At 29.5% G+C, this 14,200-nt stretch overlaps 1 protein-coding gene across 1 annotated transcript in view; it reads right to left on the bottom strand.

Moving 5' to 3' along the window:
• Nucleotides 1-9,448: 9,448 nt before the first annotated feature.
• The window catches only part of LOC111691686, a 150,131-nt gene continuing 145,379 nt past the window's right edge, over nt 9,449-14,200 (bottom strand). The window contains exons 3-6 of the mRNA XM_023454899.1: nt 12,929-13,108; nt 12,524-12,668; nt 11,964-12,159; nt 9,449-10,105 (exon numbers count right to left, since the gene is read on the bottom strand). Of these exons, the coding sequence (XP_023310667.1) occupies nt 9,934-10,105; nt 11,964-12,159; nt 12,524-12,668; nt 12,929-13,108 (693 nt within the window). The 3' untranslated portion in view covers nt 9,449-9,933. The remainder of the gene's footprint in view (nt 10,106-11,963; nt 12,160-12,523; nt 12,669-12,928; nt 13,109-14,200) is intronic.

Below are 14,200 nucleotides of genomic sequence, written 5' to 3'. Positions count from 1 at the left end.
TATATTGTCTGAAATTACTTTTCTGTGGCAGTATTTAGTATTTTAGAGTTTGAGTATTTTTTGCCATTAACAATTAAGAAATAATCCCATGAAGTAGAAGGATTATTGATGAAGGGGTTGTTTTAATAAACTTACTTTTGCTTAAAATGATTATATTTTATACTAAGATTGTAGATAATATACTTAAAAAAAAACACTATTGTACATTACTTTGATGACGTTTCAAAATTTAAAGTAATGTGACATACTGTCTCTTTATGGTATATTATTTACAGTCTCAGTATGAGATATAATCATTTTAGGCAAAATTAAGTTTATTATTTAATATTATCAATATATTTTAAAAGTCCCGCTAAATAACTTCTATTTGATACACTTGGCACATTGGCGCTGATGCTTATTACAGTCCTTCCCCCTCCACTCGAGTTAGCTATCTATAGTTATCTATTGTCTGTGGTTGTAGGTAGGCGTTTAAGTTTATGGGAATAAACAGTTAAACGATGTAGTGTGCGTTTGTTTATTGAAAATCTAAAACAAGAAAGGCTAGTAACAGTAATTAGATATTTTGCCATTTTATGTAATATTTTGAGGCCGTTTTAAAATATTTAAATTCATTTCACAGCGAATTTCAAGAATAAAACATTTTGAATCTACTTGGATGTACTTTTTTTTATTTTCTACAGCTGTTTTGATTCATTTTAACGCTCTTTGAAGCCATTTTGATAAAGAAATTTAACATAACTTTTCTAAAAATTCTAGGCTCTAAACATTTTCTTTCTATTCTATTCTATATTCTAATTTGAAAATACAAAAATTTTCTTAAGCTAAGAAAATATATTGGAAATTTTTAATATAATATTTTATTTACTTAAATTTTAATTTTGAAAATTAATACACTACTTTATTTTTTTAAAAAACAATTTAGTAATAAATTATTAAAAATATTTGTTGACAAAAGAATTTAAAAATATAAAATTTTATGTTAAAAAGTAATACACTTCCATATATATTTTAAAAATTTAGCAGTGGAATTTTAAATTTAAAAAAAATAAGAATAAAAAGCTGACAGAAATACTATGGAGCGCTTATTTTTGACAAACATGAATATTTTATTAATAGTGGTTGACACATTTTCAAAAAATCTGAGATTATGTTTTACCTAATTTTCGTTGAATTTCTTTATTTTTTTAGTTATTTATATATTTTTTGTTTTTTTTTTGTATTAAAAAGGTTTTATTAAAACTATTTCTAAAAAAAAATAATTCACTGGCTATAATTTATATTTCTCTCATCCTCTCTTATCTTAACCCCGTAGCCCATTGGCTGGCGACGCCCTTGATTCAATTTATAATTTTTCTTTACATGGAATCTTTAAGAGGACTATAGCAAATAGGCAACCAGTAATACATTTTTATAGATTTTATTACACCATTTGTCTAAATATGAATTAATGCACAAATAACAGACTTTCCCCCATCCCCAATTACAAATTTATTTACAACAAAAAGTAATTTCAGGTTCAAACCAAGTCCATTTTAAAGCAAATCTGTGTATTAAACAAACTGTGTATTAAAATCTATAAAAATGTATTGCTGGTTCCCAATTTGCTATACACTCTTAATAACTCCATAATTAATATCAATTTCGAGATTTTTTTTATATCAACACTGCAACCTCTCTAACATAACTGTAATTTGTGCAGAGCTGCCTATAATGATCATTTTTTTATTTACATTATGTTGGATAAACGTAAAAAATTAGTTTTATTAATATGTTGTAATTTCTTGCATTTCAACTGGATTTTTTCTCGAAATTTCTCCTTGTGACAGTCAAATTTTTATTCCTCGTATTAAATTTGCCAAAATTCTTCTTGGATAATTATTTGTTTTCTTGTTCTATAGGCCACAACTGGAGAGCGAGAAGATCAAGATGATAGCTATGGTCAAAGTCCCGGCGGTCGGCAACATCAGTATAGAAGACGCGGAGAGCTATCTCCAACCATGGCCATCATTCTGAAGGCTCTTCCAAAGATAAGACGAACATTTCGACGTCACTTTCGTTCAGATAACCAAAATATGTTTGTGTTCTTTCAGATTGCCTCCGAAGCGGCTGCATCCCTTGCCAAGACGGATCCTTGTATCCTAAATGTGAAATTTGTTGTTTTCCACATTTATTGCACTTCCTAGTCTCTCGATACCAAAATTTTATTTTATGTGAATGTATCGAGTAAAATCGTATACATTTTTGAATAAATTTGAAATGAATATTTTATCGATTTTTAACAAAGATATTTAACGGATAAATTTCGATTTAATATTAAGTGAAATTGGAAACCTTTTTTTCAAATTTTGGTCCGCTTTTTGGCAACTTTTATCAAAAGATTTTTCTTAAATTAAGCAAAATAGAACAGATATTTTGTTAACTTTTGTTGTGGGAAATAACTACTCTGTGGACTACAAGCCCTGTCCAGCATTGAATTACACCTGCAATATCTAGTAAATAGTTAATATTGCAGTTTAAGAGTCACTAGACGATCGGTTTCGAATTTATTAATTCCATTATTATGCCACAAGATAATGTTGGTTGCCTAACTGGGCGGTTCTATGCCAGTAAGCATCAAGTAGCAATGACAGATAATTTAGAGGTTATATCTCACCCACACTGTTTTGTATATTTTTTTGCTTTCAATTTGGACCAAAAACAAGGGATTTTTTTGTAACGTTTCTTATAGATTTTTTATAAAAAAGGAACTACGAAATAAAATTTTATATGAAATTGAGATGATTTTTTGTTGATTCCATATTAATTTGAATCAAATTTGTGAGTCAGGGATTTTGGTGTACACGAGGAAATAAGTAAACATTGCCAATTATTTACAAAAATTTACTTTTTTGTTGGTGTACAAGACAAGCGGGAGAAATAAGCAGGCATCGTTATTATTTACATAAATTTATTCTCATTAGAATAGATACATTTATAAATTTAAAACTCTGTCGAATCACATAAATAAAAACGCAGTAAGTGTCAAAAGTTGAAAATTCAACAGAAAAGTTACTGCACACAGTCTTCGATTCGAACAGACGAATAGCACTAAACATTACGAAAAACATTGGATTAACTTAAATACGATACTATATAAAAAAAAGAACTACGATAAAGTCAGTGAGGTAGAATTTGTTTATATTCCAACCGATTAGTGTATCAAAAAAAAAAAGGGAATAGGATTTTGTAATAATGAATTGGACTAAATTAGGGGGTATTTTTTAATCAATTGATATTTACAAGACAAAGATTGGAAATTGCTCTTCCGATCGTCGACAATATACTTTTGTTTGCAAACATATCACTACATATTATCCATATCTACCATTCTATTTCAAATAACTCTCACGCTCGCGTTTAGAACGCTACAACGGGGCTCTAAACAGCTCGCGCTATATTCCCTAGGAAATTTGGTAAATATTAGACACCAATTAGGTTAGGATAAAATTTATCATATCTTTAATTCAACAGCGTTTTGCCACACTCTGCTTTAACATCCACATTTAAGCTTTTTACATCTCTTTTCAATTTTTTTTCTTTAATGTTAAAATACTCTAATCGTTCACTAACACATATATATTTCAAATAGCTTACAATGTGCCTGGAGGGGGCCCAGAATCGAAAACGAGCCGTCGCATGACTGTGCCCATTAGCCGGTACGATTTAAACTATTCCTCTACTTAACGGTACAATCATATCGCATTCTCGCTCATCAACCTTTACAAACAATCTCCAACATTTATTTATTACATGAGTACGAGGAAACGGAAGCTACCGGAGTGCTTTTCCACAAATCCGCATCCGACGTTTCGCACAGTCGTTTACTACGTTTTATTCTCAGAATACGAATTGTTCGATTTTCTAAACATTTGCTATAACAGATTTGCTTTTTTTCGTAGTTAACAAAAATTAGTAAAAAAATAATTTATAATATTTAGAGACGAACTTTGTATACAGTGTGTTCCAATTTACACGTTTATAGACCCTTAACGTAAAGAGTAAAAGAGCAATTGAAGGTAAAACACAAGTTTAAGTGGATAACATTAACGGATTCATTAAAAAAATTGATATTGAGGCAACACTTAAAAGTAGTTCAAATGTACCATTTTGTAGTAGACAAGCTTTACAATTCTGAAACGGTGAAGAGATTAAATGACTTGTATTGGCCATAAAATCAATCATTACTCTTTTATTTTACAATTTTTCAAAAAGTTAAACAGCGTAATATTAAGGATCATCAAAAAAATTTTATCTTGTCCTAACTGGACAATTTTAACTGAGAAAATTTGATGTTTTGGGAGTATTTTCAAAGTAGTTCAAATATACCTTTTCTCAAATTATATGTACATAGTTGTAGGCATTAAAATCAGTTGCATCATTTCAATTACACTCAATTGTTTATTTAAATTTTGAAATTCAAAAATAATAATCACAATTTATCAACATGAAAAATGTGATGCAGTTATAAAATATTAAATAATTTTGTTGGAAACGATTAATGTTAAACTTGTACGAAATAACAATATTTTTCAAAACTTTTTTCATTGAAGTATAAAATCTGTATTTATTTTTTTATAAATGAATAACATTGACAGATTCCTTGAAAAAATTAATTTTAGAGGCAATCCTTAAAAGTAGTTCAAATGTACCATTCTGCAGAATAGGCAATCATGAAAATTTTAAAACAGTGAAGGATTTAAATGACGCATTGGCTATAGAATTGATCATTACTCTTTTATTCACAGTTTTTCCTAAAATTAAGTAATGTAATATTAAAGATTAAAAAATCTTACAAAAATATTACATTGTACTTGTTATCCAATGATAATATTAACTGTCTAGAAAATTTAATGCTTCAGGAGTAACTTTTAAAAGTAGTTCAAATGTACCATTTTGTAGTATAGGCAAGTTTCAAAATTCTGAAACAGTGAAGAGATTAAATGACTTGTATTGGCCATAAAATCAATCATTACTCTTTTATTTTACAATTTTTCAAAAAGTTAAACAGCGCAATATTAAGGATCTTCAAAAAAATTTTACAACAATTTTATCTTGTCCTAACTGGACAATTTTAACTGAGAAAATTTGATGTTTTGGGAGTATTTTCAAAGTAGTTCAAATATACCTTTTCTCAAATTATATGTACATAGTTGTAGGCATTAAAATCAGTTGCATCATTTCAATTACACCCAATTGTTTATTTAAATTTTGAAATTTAAAAATAATAATCACAATTTATCAACATGAAAAATGTGATGTAAAGTCAAGTTATAAAACATTAAATAATTTTGGTGGCAACGATTAATGTTAAACTTGTACGAAATAACAATATTTTTCAAAACTTTTTTCATTGAAGTATACAATCTGTATTTATTTTTTTATGAATGAATAACATTAACAGATTCCTTGAAAAAATTAATTTTAGAGGCAACCCTTAAAAGTAGTTCAAATGTACCATTCTGCAGAATAGGCAATTATGAAAATTCTAAAACAGTGAAGGATTTAAATGACTTGCATTGGCTATAGAATTGATCATTACTCTTTTATTCACAATTTTTCCTAAAATTAAGTAATGTAATATTAAAGATTAAAAAATTTTTCAAAAATATTACATTGTACTTGTTATCCAATGATAATATTAACTGTCCAGAAAATTTAATGCTTCAGGAGTAACTTTTAAAAGTAGTTCAAATGTACTATTTCTCAAATGTCAACAGATGTAGGCATTAAAATCAGTGAAATCATTTCAATTACTCCAAATTATTTATTAAAATTTGAAAATAATCACAATTTACCGACATGAAAAAAGTGACAACAAAGTGTAGTCGTAAAACATTTTAACTCATAAAAGTTTTTCTGTCAGAAAAAAGAGCGATTCGTAAAAAAATTACACTTTTTGCAACTTAATCTGCAATAAAAGAAAAATAAATAAACCTAATTTTAAATCAGCAAATCGCTAATACAATTTTTAAAAAAATCGCACGTACAAAATTTGTTCTGGAATTATTTTTTCTTTTCAGTGTTTCAAACACCCTGTATACATGTGTAAAATTTCGAAATATCGATTTTTGAATTGAATTTGGATGTAACAGCAACATTTTGCACGATTACGATTTTCAAGACGTTTAGAACAGTTCGGAGCGTGGAACCGTGAAAAATCGGTGCGGCGTCTGGAAGAACGGACGTCGATAGCCCTCCGTTCCGGCGTGTTACAAAGTACATAATAAACTATGATAAATAATTAATAATAAAATTACATAAAAAATGAACACAGTGAATATCGAAGCTTCTCAAAAATTTTCTTAAAGTAAACGCAACTAGTATAAAATTCCCTACTACGTGTTATGATATAATTTTCCGAACAGTCTTAAATCCTTAGAGATGTTTCTAAATGCAATGTAAAAGAATAGTTTACAAAAGTTATTTTTATCTGAATTAGAGATATATGGTAGATACAAACTATGTTAAAATTAATAATTAACTATATTACATGATCTGAAAAAACCTCCATGATTCTCAGGGGTTTATTTACAGGTCCGCCGCCTAAATGTGTGGTTGCTACGGTTAAAACTTAAAAGGTAAGTACTAACTGCTCGCGTCTCAAACGAATGTATATAAATATTGTACTATTTACAAATTGCTCCACGTTTCCGAAAAGATAGCAACCAGACATCGGTCCCGTGTGTGAATGTGTGTGTGTGTGTGTATGGGTCGGGGACACCAAAGGTTCGAATCGTTTGTATCATTGCATTTAAAATAAATCAGTCTAAATAAATAATTTGTATCGTAAATTCAGTCTATTTTAAAAAGTGAAAGGTATGAGCAACAGCATATAAAACGAATTTCTACGACCGATAGGAGTTGATAAATGAACCGTTTAAGTACAATTTCTAGACGAAAATCTTTCCAGAACTCAACGGGTCGTCGGAATAGTCCGCGGTTCGGATCGACAAAGGCATTTCGTATTTTTAGACAAAAGCAAATATTTCTAATGCAGCACATTTGTTATCGGTAATAAACTGCACTTAATGAAAGAAATAAACAAGTTTCCAAAGCACCAAAGGGTTTTAACTTGATTATTTATTATTTCTCTAAAAACCAAACAAAATTATATTGAAGATCATTAAAAAAATTGGCGCTCTTGTTCTAGCGGATATCATGTTCGGTTTCTAGAAAAAAATGCACTTATTTGAGAGCGATTTTTAAAAGTAGGTCAAATGTACCGTTTTCCAATATCAACAATTCAGGCCAAAATTTGAACATAATTGTTTTACAATTGGAAACATTAAAATCAGTCAAATCATTTTAATTACACTGACTTGATATTTAAAAATTGAGAGTAATTGGGGGGTAATTTGAGGATAATATGGGGTAATTTAGGATTAAAAAGGGGCATTTGGGAACAGACTGTCATCAAATAAGTTTATTTTTTGAAACGATTTGTTACTCCAGTATTGCACAGATGCAGTTTGTTACCAAATTTAAAAAATCACGCCATCGAAAACGATTTGAGGTTACGTCACTCTGTTAATTTCAATTTTTGTGTAAACGATGACCGTTCCGGCGACCCGAATCGTGTCGTAGAGGAAAGATTTTAACCCGAACAACTAATTGAGATCAATTGAAGACTGAAAACACCCTCGCCGTGTAGAGTACAAGTAGTAATAATTGTCCTAAGATTATGGAACACATTTTGACAAATTATCTCAGTTTGTGTTAGACTTAAAAATTAAAATAATCTACGCGGTTACACAATCCAAATTACACAATTATCTAAACAGAAGCGGACAGAGTCGATACATATATATGGTAAAAATGGCACACTGTGAAGGCGTCAGCTGGCGCTGGGTGCGGAACTCGGAGGGAGAAACTTTAATTATTAGATTCCGGTTAGTCGTGACAGTTTCATTTGTTCGCAACGTTGCTCCGAGATCCGCAACCGGCGGTCCGCGGCTGACTTATACATATGAAAACGTCATGGTAAATTTGCTAGTCTGACTCACTAATTCGCCGGCAGTATAAAATGGCAGTGTAAATTTTCAAGATTCAAGAGAATCCAAAAACGTATTAAGTGTGTGTTTGAACAAAATCCGTAAATGTTAAAAAGTTAAAAATAAATAGAAACAAATAAAAAGGAATGTAACAAAAATTGTCTAACTAAAAAAAAAACAATTACTTTAAAAGCACGATCTCATCCTAACAAATTAAAAATTATTTAGCATAAATATTGCGAACACACAAGAAATAATTAAAACTAAAAAAAAAATGTTACATGCAATTACATATTCTCTATTCTAGGTAGAAGGTTTCAACAACTATCCAACCAGATTTTTTTTCATGGCAGTGATTTTAGGCTGGTTGTTAAATGGTCAAAACCATCGGATTAAACATCCACGAACGGCGTCCGTTCCATTTTTCCCTTACGATACGCTACTATACACATAACCTACTGTACAAAGTGAAAGACTCCACAAATTATATATCCGTGTTCCCCTACTGTACAACTTTTTTAGGAAAGTGAACCTTTGCTGCGAGATCCATTTTATTTGTTTGGCTACCATATAAAAACAACGACGGCTATTTCTCTATTTACAACACCTTCAACATCGTTTCATGATTGTTCACAATACGCACAAACATTTTGAAGAAATGAAAATTTTGAACGAATAAATAATTTTCGATAAAATTGTATTTAACGTCGGAATGTGCGGCAGTAATTCTGAAAATAAATAATTTTTAACATGAATGGTCTCTAAAAATGCAACCTACCACTTCAAATAAGAAACGGCATATATATCAATTTAATAAAAAAAAAAGTGGATCAAGCCTTGGATCAAGTAAAAATAAGTCTAATTTTTATGAAATTTGCTTTAAAGTGTAAGGAGGATCAATTTCCACATTTTTACGTAGTTTCTTATATTTTTTAACGAGATATACAAAAAGTAGTTCAAATGTCTCGAACTCGTTTAACCTTTTACAAGGCGTTTTTATTCTCTGATTGATTGATATATCTGACTCGAACAATTTTTCTATTTATGAAAACTTTGAATTGTAGAGATTCAATTATCCATCGACATATTTTTCTTCCAAATCTAAAAAAAATTGTAATTGGGTTAGAAAACACCCTGTATCTCAAAAATGAATCAAGATATCCGGATGGGAATTTCAACGTTCGACATTTCCCAAAAAATCAGTTCGGACAATTTGAACTACTTTCGTCATTTCCTTGAAACTAATTTCTTGTTTCAACTTTTTGAAGGTCACATCCGTAAAAAAACAGCCTGTATCTTTTAAATAAATCAAAACGTCCAGATGCGAAATTTCACCATCTCACTTATAAATCAGGTTTGGGACATTTGAACTACTTTTTGTATATCCCCTAAAAACATCGCCCAAAAGTGTTAAAATAAAAAATAACGATCTAGGAACATATGGAACTAATTAGTGTGAATATTTCTTTTAAATAAAAAAAAAACAATTTAATTGCAAATTTATTTCAGTTACTTGAAAAAAACTGACTTTTTTCTAAACTTGATTACTTTGTATCTCGAAGAGGAAACATTTTTGGAAAATCGTCCATACGAAAAACTTTATTTTCCATCACACCCTTAGACCCGACGTTAAATCTGAAATTAGATTAGATTTAATTTGCCGTATCTTTACTGCTTCTACTCTTATAAACATCAACGTGCCTGTACATACAAAAAAATTACATCGTAGTCCTACCGATGAAAGGGTAAAATCCATTGTTTTTATATGGTAAAATACTTCGGTACAATTTGACCATTTAATCACACACCCGACAAAAGTGTTCCTGGTGTTTTTTCATTTTTCTTTTTATACAAAGGCTCAAAAATATTATAAACATTATTTTTAAACAACAATTTTTTATCACGTATGCTTTGAGAGGGGCTTGCGCCTCTGCTTCTGCCTCGGTGGCTCCTCGTTCTTCTCCGGGAATAACGAAGGCTTCAGAGCTGTTTTGGCTGACGGTTGCAGACTCGGTATCGATACAACCTTCGTGGGTATGTACTCTTTTTCAGTGACCCACTCATCTGGAACACTACAGAAGGAAATATTAGAGTTTCGCCAAACTTCGGCAAACGTTTAAGTTTCATTCCGATTAATATATTAACACAGATAAAGCAGTATGCAAAAAGAAATGGCTACATGAGACAAGAATGAATGAAAATTGATTATGTAAATGCTTTATCACACGTTCTATTACTCACAAAACTTTTAATTTGAAATTTATAACTAATTGTAGTTTACCAAATAATTTGTAACTTATAAAACAAATTCTAATTGTATTTTATAATATATAAATAAAAACTTGGTAATTATACGTATAATTTGTAAATTTACAAAGTAATTTATAATATTGTATAAAAATGTAATTTAATTTGAAATTTATAAATAATAAATGAAACTGCAATTTGTAATTACAAAAATTATTTTAAAAGGATTTGTAAGTTAAAAATAAAAGTGAATGTCATTGGATTCTGTAATAGCAATTTGTAATTTAGAAAAAAATTTTCAATTGCATTTTGTAATTTATAAATTTATTTTCATTTCAACAAATTATTACATTTTTATAGGAATGATCACTATAAAAACTTTGTTAATATAATTTATAATTTAAAAACAATGCAACTATAATTCGTACTTTATAAAAAAAAATTAATTCTAAGTTGTCAGTCAAAAAAATTAATTCTACATATTTCTAATATTTTATGAGTATAATTTTAAATTGTGAAACAAAAGATAGGCACTGTGATTTGTAATTGCTATTTGTACTCTAGAAAAAAAATTGCAATTACATTTTGTAACTTATAAATAAACTAGTTTTTATTTTGACAAATTATTAATTTTTATAGGAATAGTCATTATAAAAACTTTGTTATTGTAATAAGTAACAAAAATTTATGTAATTTTATAACTTATAAAAAAATGCATCTGTAATTTGTAACTTATAAATTTGGAACAATTTTTTAATTTGTATAAAAAATTGTAATTATATTCTGAAGTTACAATTTGTAATTTCAAAAATCTGTAATTGCATTTTGTAATGTATAAAAACTTTGTAATTATAATAGTAACACAAAAATAATGCAATTATAATTTGTAGTTGTAATTTATAAAATAAAAGTGAATGTCATTGGATTCTGTAATTCCAATTTGTAATTTAAATAAGAATCTGTAATTGCATTTTGTAATGTATAACGTTGTAATTGTAATTAATAACTTAAAAATAATGCAACTGTAATATATAAAACAAAAGAGATAGACACTGTATTTTGAAATAGTTATTTGTAATTTAGAAAAAATTTGCAATTGCATTTTGTGATTTATAAATAAATTTATTTTCATTTTTACGAAATATTACATTTTTATAGGAATAGTCGCTCTAAAAACTTTGTTATATTAATATAAAATATATATATTTTTGTAATTTATAAAAAATTTGCAATTGTAATCTGTTCTAAACTGTAATATAAAATAATATGTATATTTTACAATTTAAAAGTAATTTATATAAAAAATTGTAATTTATAAAAAAATTGTAATTTATAAAAAAAATTGTAACTTATAAAAGTAATTGGAACTATATTTTGCGATATATATTTTTATAATTTATAGTTGTAATTTTGAACTTTAAAAGAATTTGTAACAATTTGTATAAAAAATTGTAATTGTAACTGAAAGGTTTTAGCCTTTAATTTTTCAATTTTTTGAGCAGTTATTTGAAATTTTAAATGTACTTTGACAAAAAAACAAATATCTAATTCAATATCAGCTTCCTTAATTTAATTTTTTTTTACGTCGATCAAGGCAGTTTTTTTATAACGAGGACAATGAGAACCAAATAAACGTGAAAATGACAGCACGATAATATTTATGTGTAAAACGGATGTACTTACACATTCTGCGGATGCCACCTGAGGAGATACTTTATACTACCATTGGTTTCTACTCTTTTCGCTAATATTTGGCTCTGTAAATGGACAGTATCACCCGCGTCGCTTATTTTTCCTAGGGTTCTCTTCTGGGTGAGAATCAGGAGGTTGTGCTGAAGCCCTTCCATGATCCCAGAATCGATGAAGTCAAACATTCGCGCTGAAACACCAAAGAAACCCATTTAATACGGTGGTGGAACGCAAAATTTATATAGAAGGGTGAAATTTGCATTTGGGGGAAAAGAATTTCGAAAACAGACCGTCCGTGGAGGACGACCTGTCATAACACCCTGTCCAACCATAATGTTCATATAAGCATTGAAAATATCCTTACTAATATTTGAATTTGGGTTTATGATCATTACGAGAGCATGAGTTTATATACAGTGTGCTAAAGGAATTAGATCAAATCGAGAATGTCTTAGTAAAATCACCCTGTATATATAGTATCTCAATACTTCATATATACTTACGCTCGGAGAACAACAAATGAAAGTGCGTAAAAAATAAAGTTGTCACTTTACCTGACCACGGCTGCCGCCTAAACCTTATACGTTTCCCGTTCCTTTTGAACAGCTTCGAAGGGCCGTTCTCGGTCGACTTCTTGGCGCTTCCGTTTGGGCTGCCGTCCGAGTTGAAGTGGCCGTTGACGTGTCGCTCCAACATCAGCTGCGATAAAAAAAATAAGCACTGAATCATTTTTTGTTGTATTTCAGCTTTTATCAGCTTTAAAACAAAGTTTATACGTAGTTAATTGTAGCCAATGGAGGTATTTTGCAAGTCGCTCCAGTCGCGCGACATTTTGTCGCTTCGATCCCCGTGTGTAGGCTCGGCATTAGCACGTCAAAAAAAAATAGACGATATTCCTGTATAAGCTGTTACAAAATAAACATTGATTGTTTCGTGACAGAATAGAGGATTTTTCTTACCTGTGAATTGAATCTTTGGCCGCAACCATCCACTATACAACGAAAGGGCTTGGTGCCCGCATGTGCGAGGACGTGTCTCTCCAACCATGATCTTGAGCACGAAGTCCTACCATGAACTTTACAGCCTAGCCATAAGCAAACGTAATGCTCTTGGGAAGCTTGAGATATCACATGTTTAACCTGGAAATTATAAAAAGTCCTTAATCATTCTAACAGATGATTTTTTTTGTGAGAATTTATATCTATTTTAGTCCCATATGTCTCGTGGTACAATACAATTCAGTAGAGTCATAGAACTATAGTTGTAGATAATGAATTTTGCACACAGTTGCAATCTACTTCTTTAGATCATGGCAGTGTTTATGTACGTTTTTATAATGTTTTCTATTCTAGAATTTGCAGAGAATTTCTGCTAAACGAGAAAAACCTACTCCTTTTCGATATGGTCGACTTGCTCAAGGTCACAATTCTTTATCTCTATAAAACCTATTTGTAAGAACTTGTGAGTATGCTCTTGCTGATTTGTATTAAACAGTGACATTAAACAGTTATCTCACAAATAGCTGCATCTGGAAATGATAGTTTCATCAAAGAGACCGTTGCGATTTCTAGTGGAGAAAGCAAAAATATTGCATTTATGGAACTCTACCGAAAAAAGTCGGAGCAAAAATCGCTACAATTAAGCCACCTTAACAGCCATTTCGAGATATTTTAGTTCAGGAAATATAGAGTTGGACACGACTTTTTGTTTCGGCAAGCTGAATTTATCACTATATATGCTAAATATTAAGTACAATATTAGTTTCCACAGTCATAAAAATGGGGGAAAATTGTTTTACAGGGTGGTTAATTGTATAATTTTTACGTAAATTCACGTTTTTCGCTTATAACTTTTTTTCCGTTCATTTCCACAAAGAAAACAGTAAGGTACTTTTTTTTTCGTCTTCAAAAGACCTACAAAACTAGCCCTCGAGCGTCAAAAAATATTGATTAGATCAAAAGTTATAAACAGAAGAAGTTTATTTATGACTTTTGAATTAAACATTTATAAACTGCGTTATTATTACCAGAACGTTCTGGCATCGCATCCTCTCATTCCTTAACACTGTCTAATAACTTACACGAAATCTGGAAACGGTAAGTTGAATAGTTTACAAGTTATGGCCTTATAAACAAATTAACTAATTATTAGTCTGGACGATCCCGAGGATCTTCCACAATCGCACTGATTTCTTTCATGGTAGATTTCATAATAATACATTGAAATCTATC

The sequence above is a fragment of the Anoplophora glabripennis genome, unplaced genomic scaffold, assembly GCF_000390285.2.
Source record: "Anoplophora glabripennis isolate ALB-LARVAE unplaced genomic scaffold, Agla_2.0 scaffold452, whole genome shotgun sequence".
Lineage (NCBI taxonomy): Eukaryota > Metazoa > Arthropoda > Insecta > Coleoptera > Cerambycidae > Anoplophora > Anoplophora glabripennis.
This window is presented reverse-complemented; position numbering and strand designations above follow the sequence as displayed.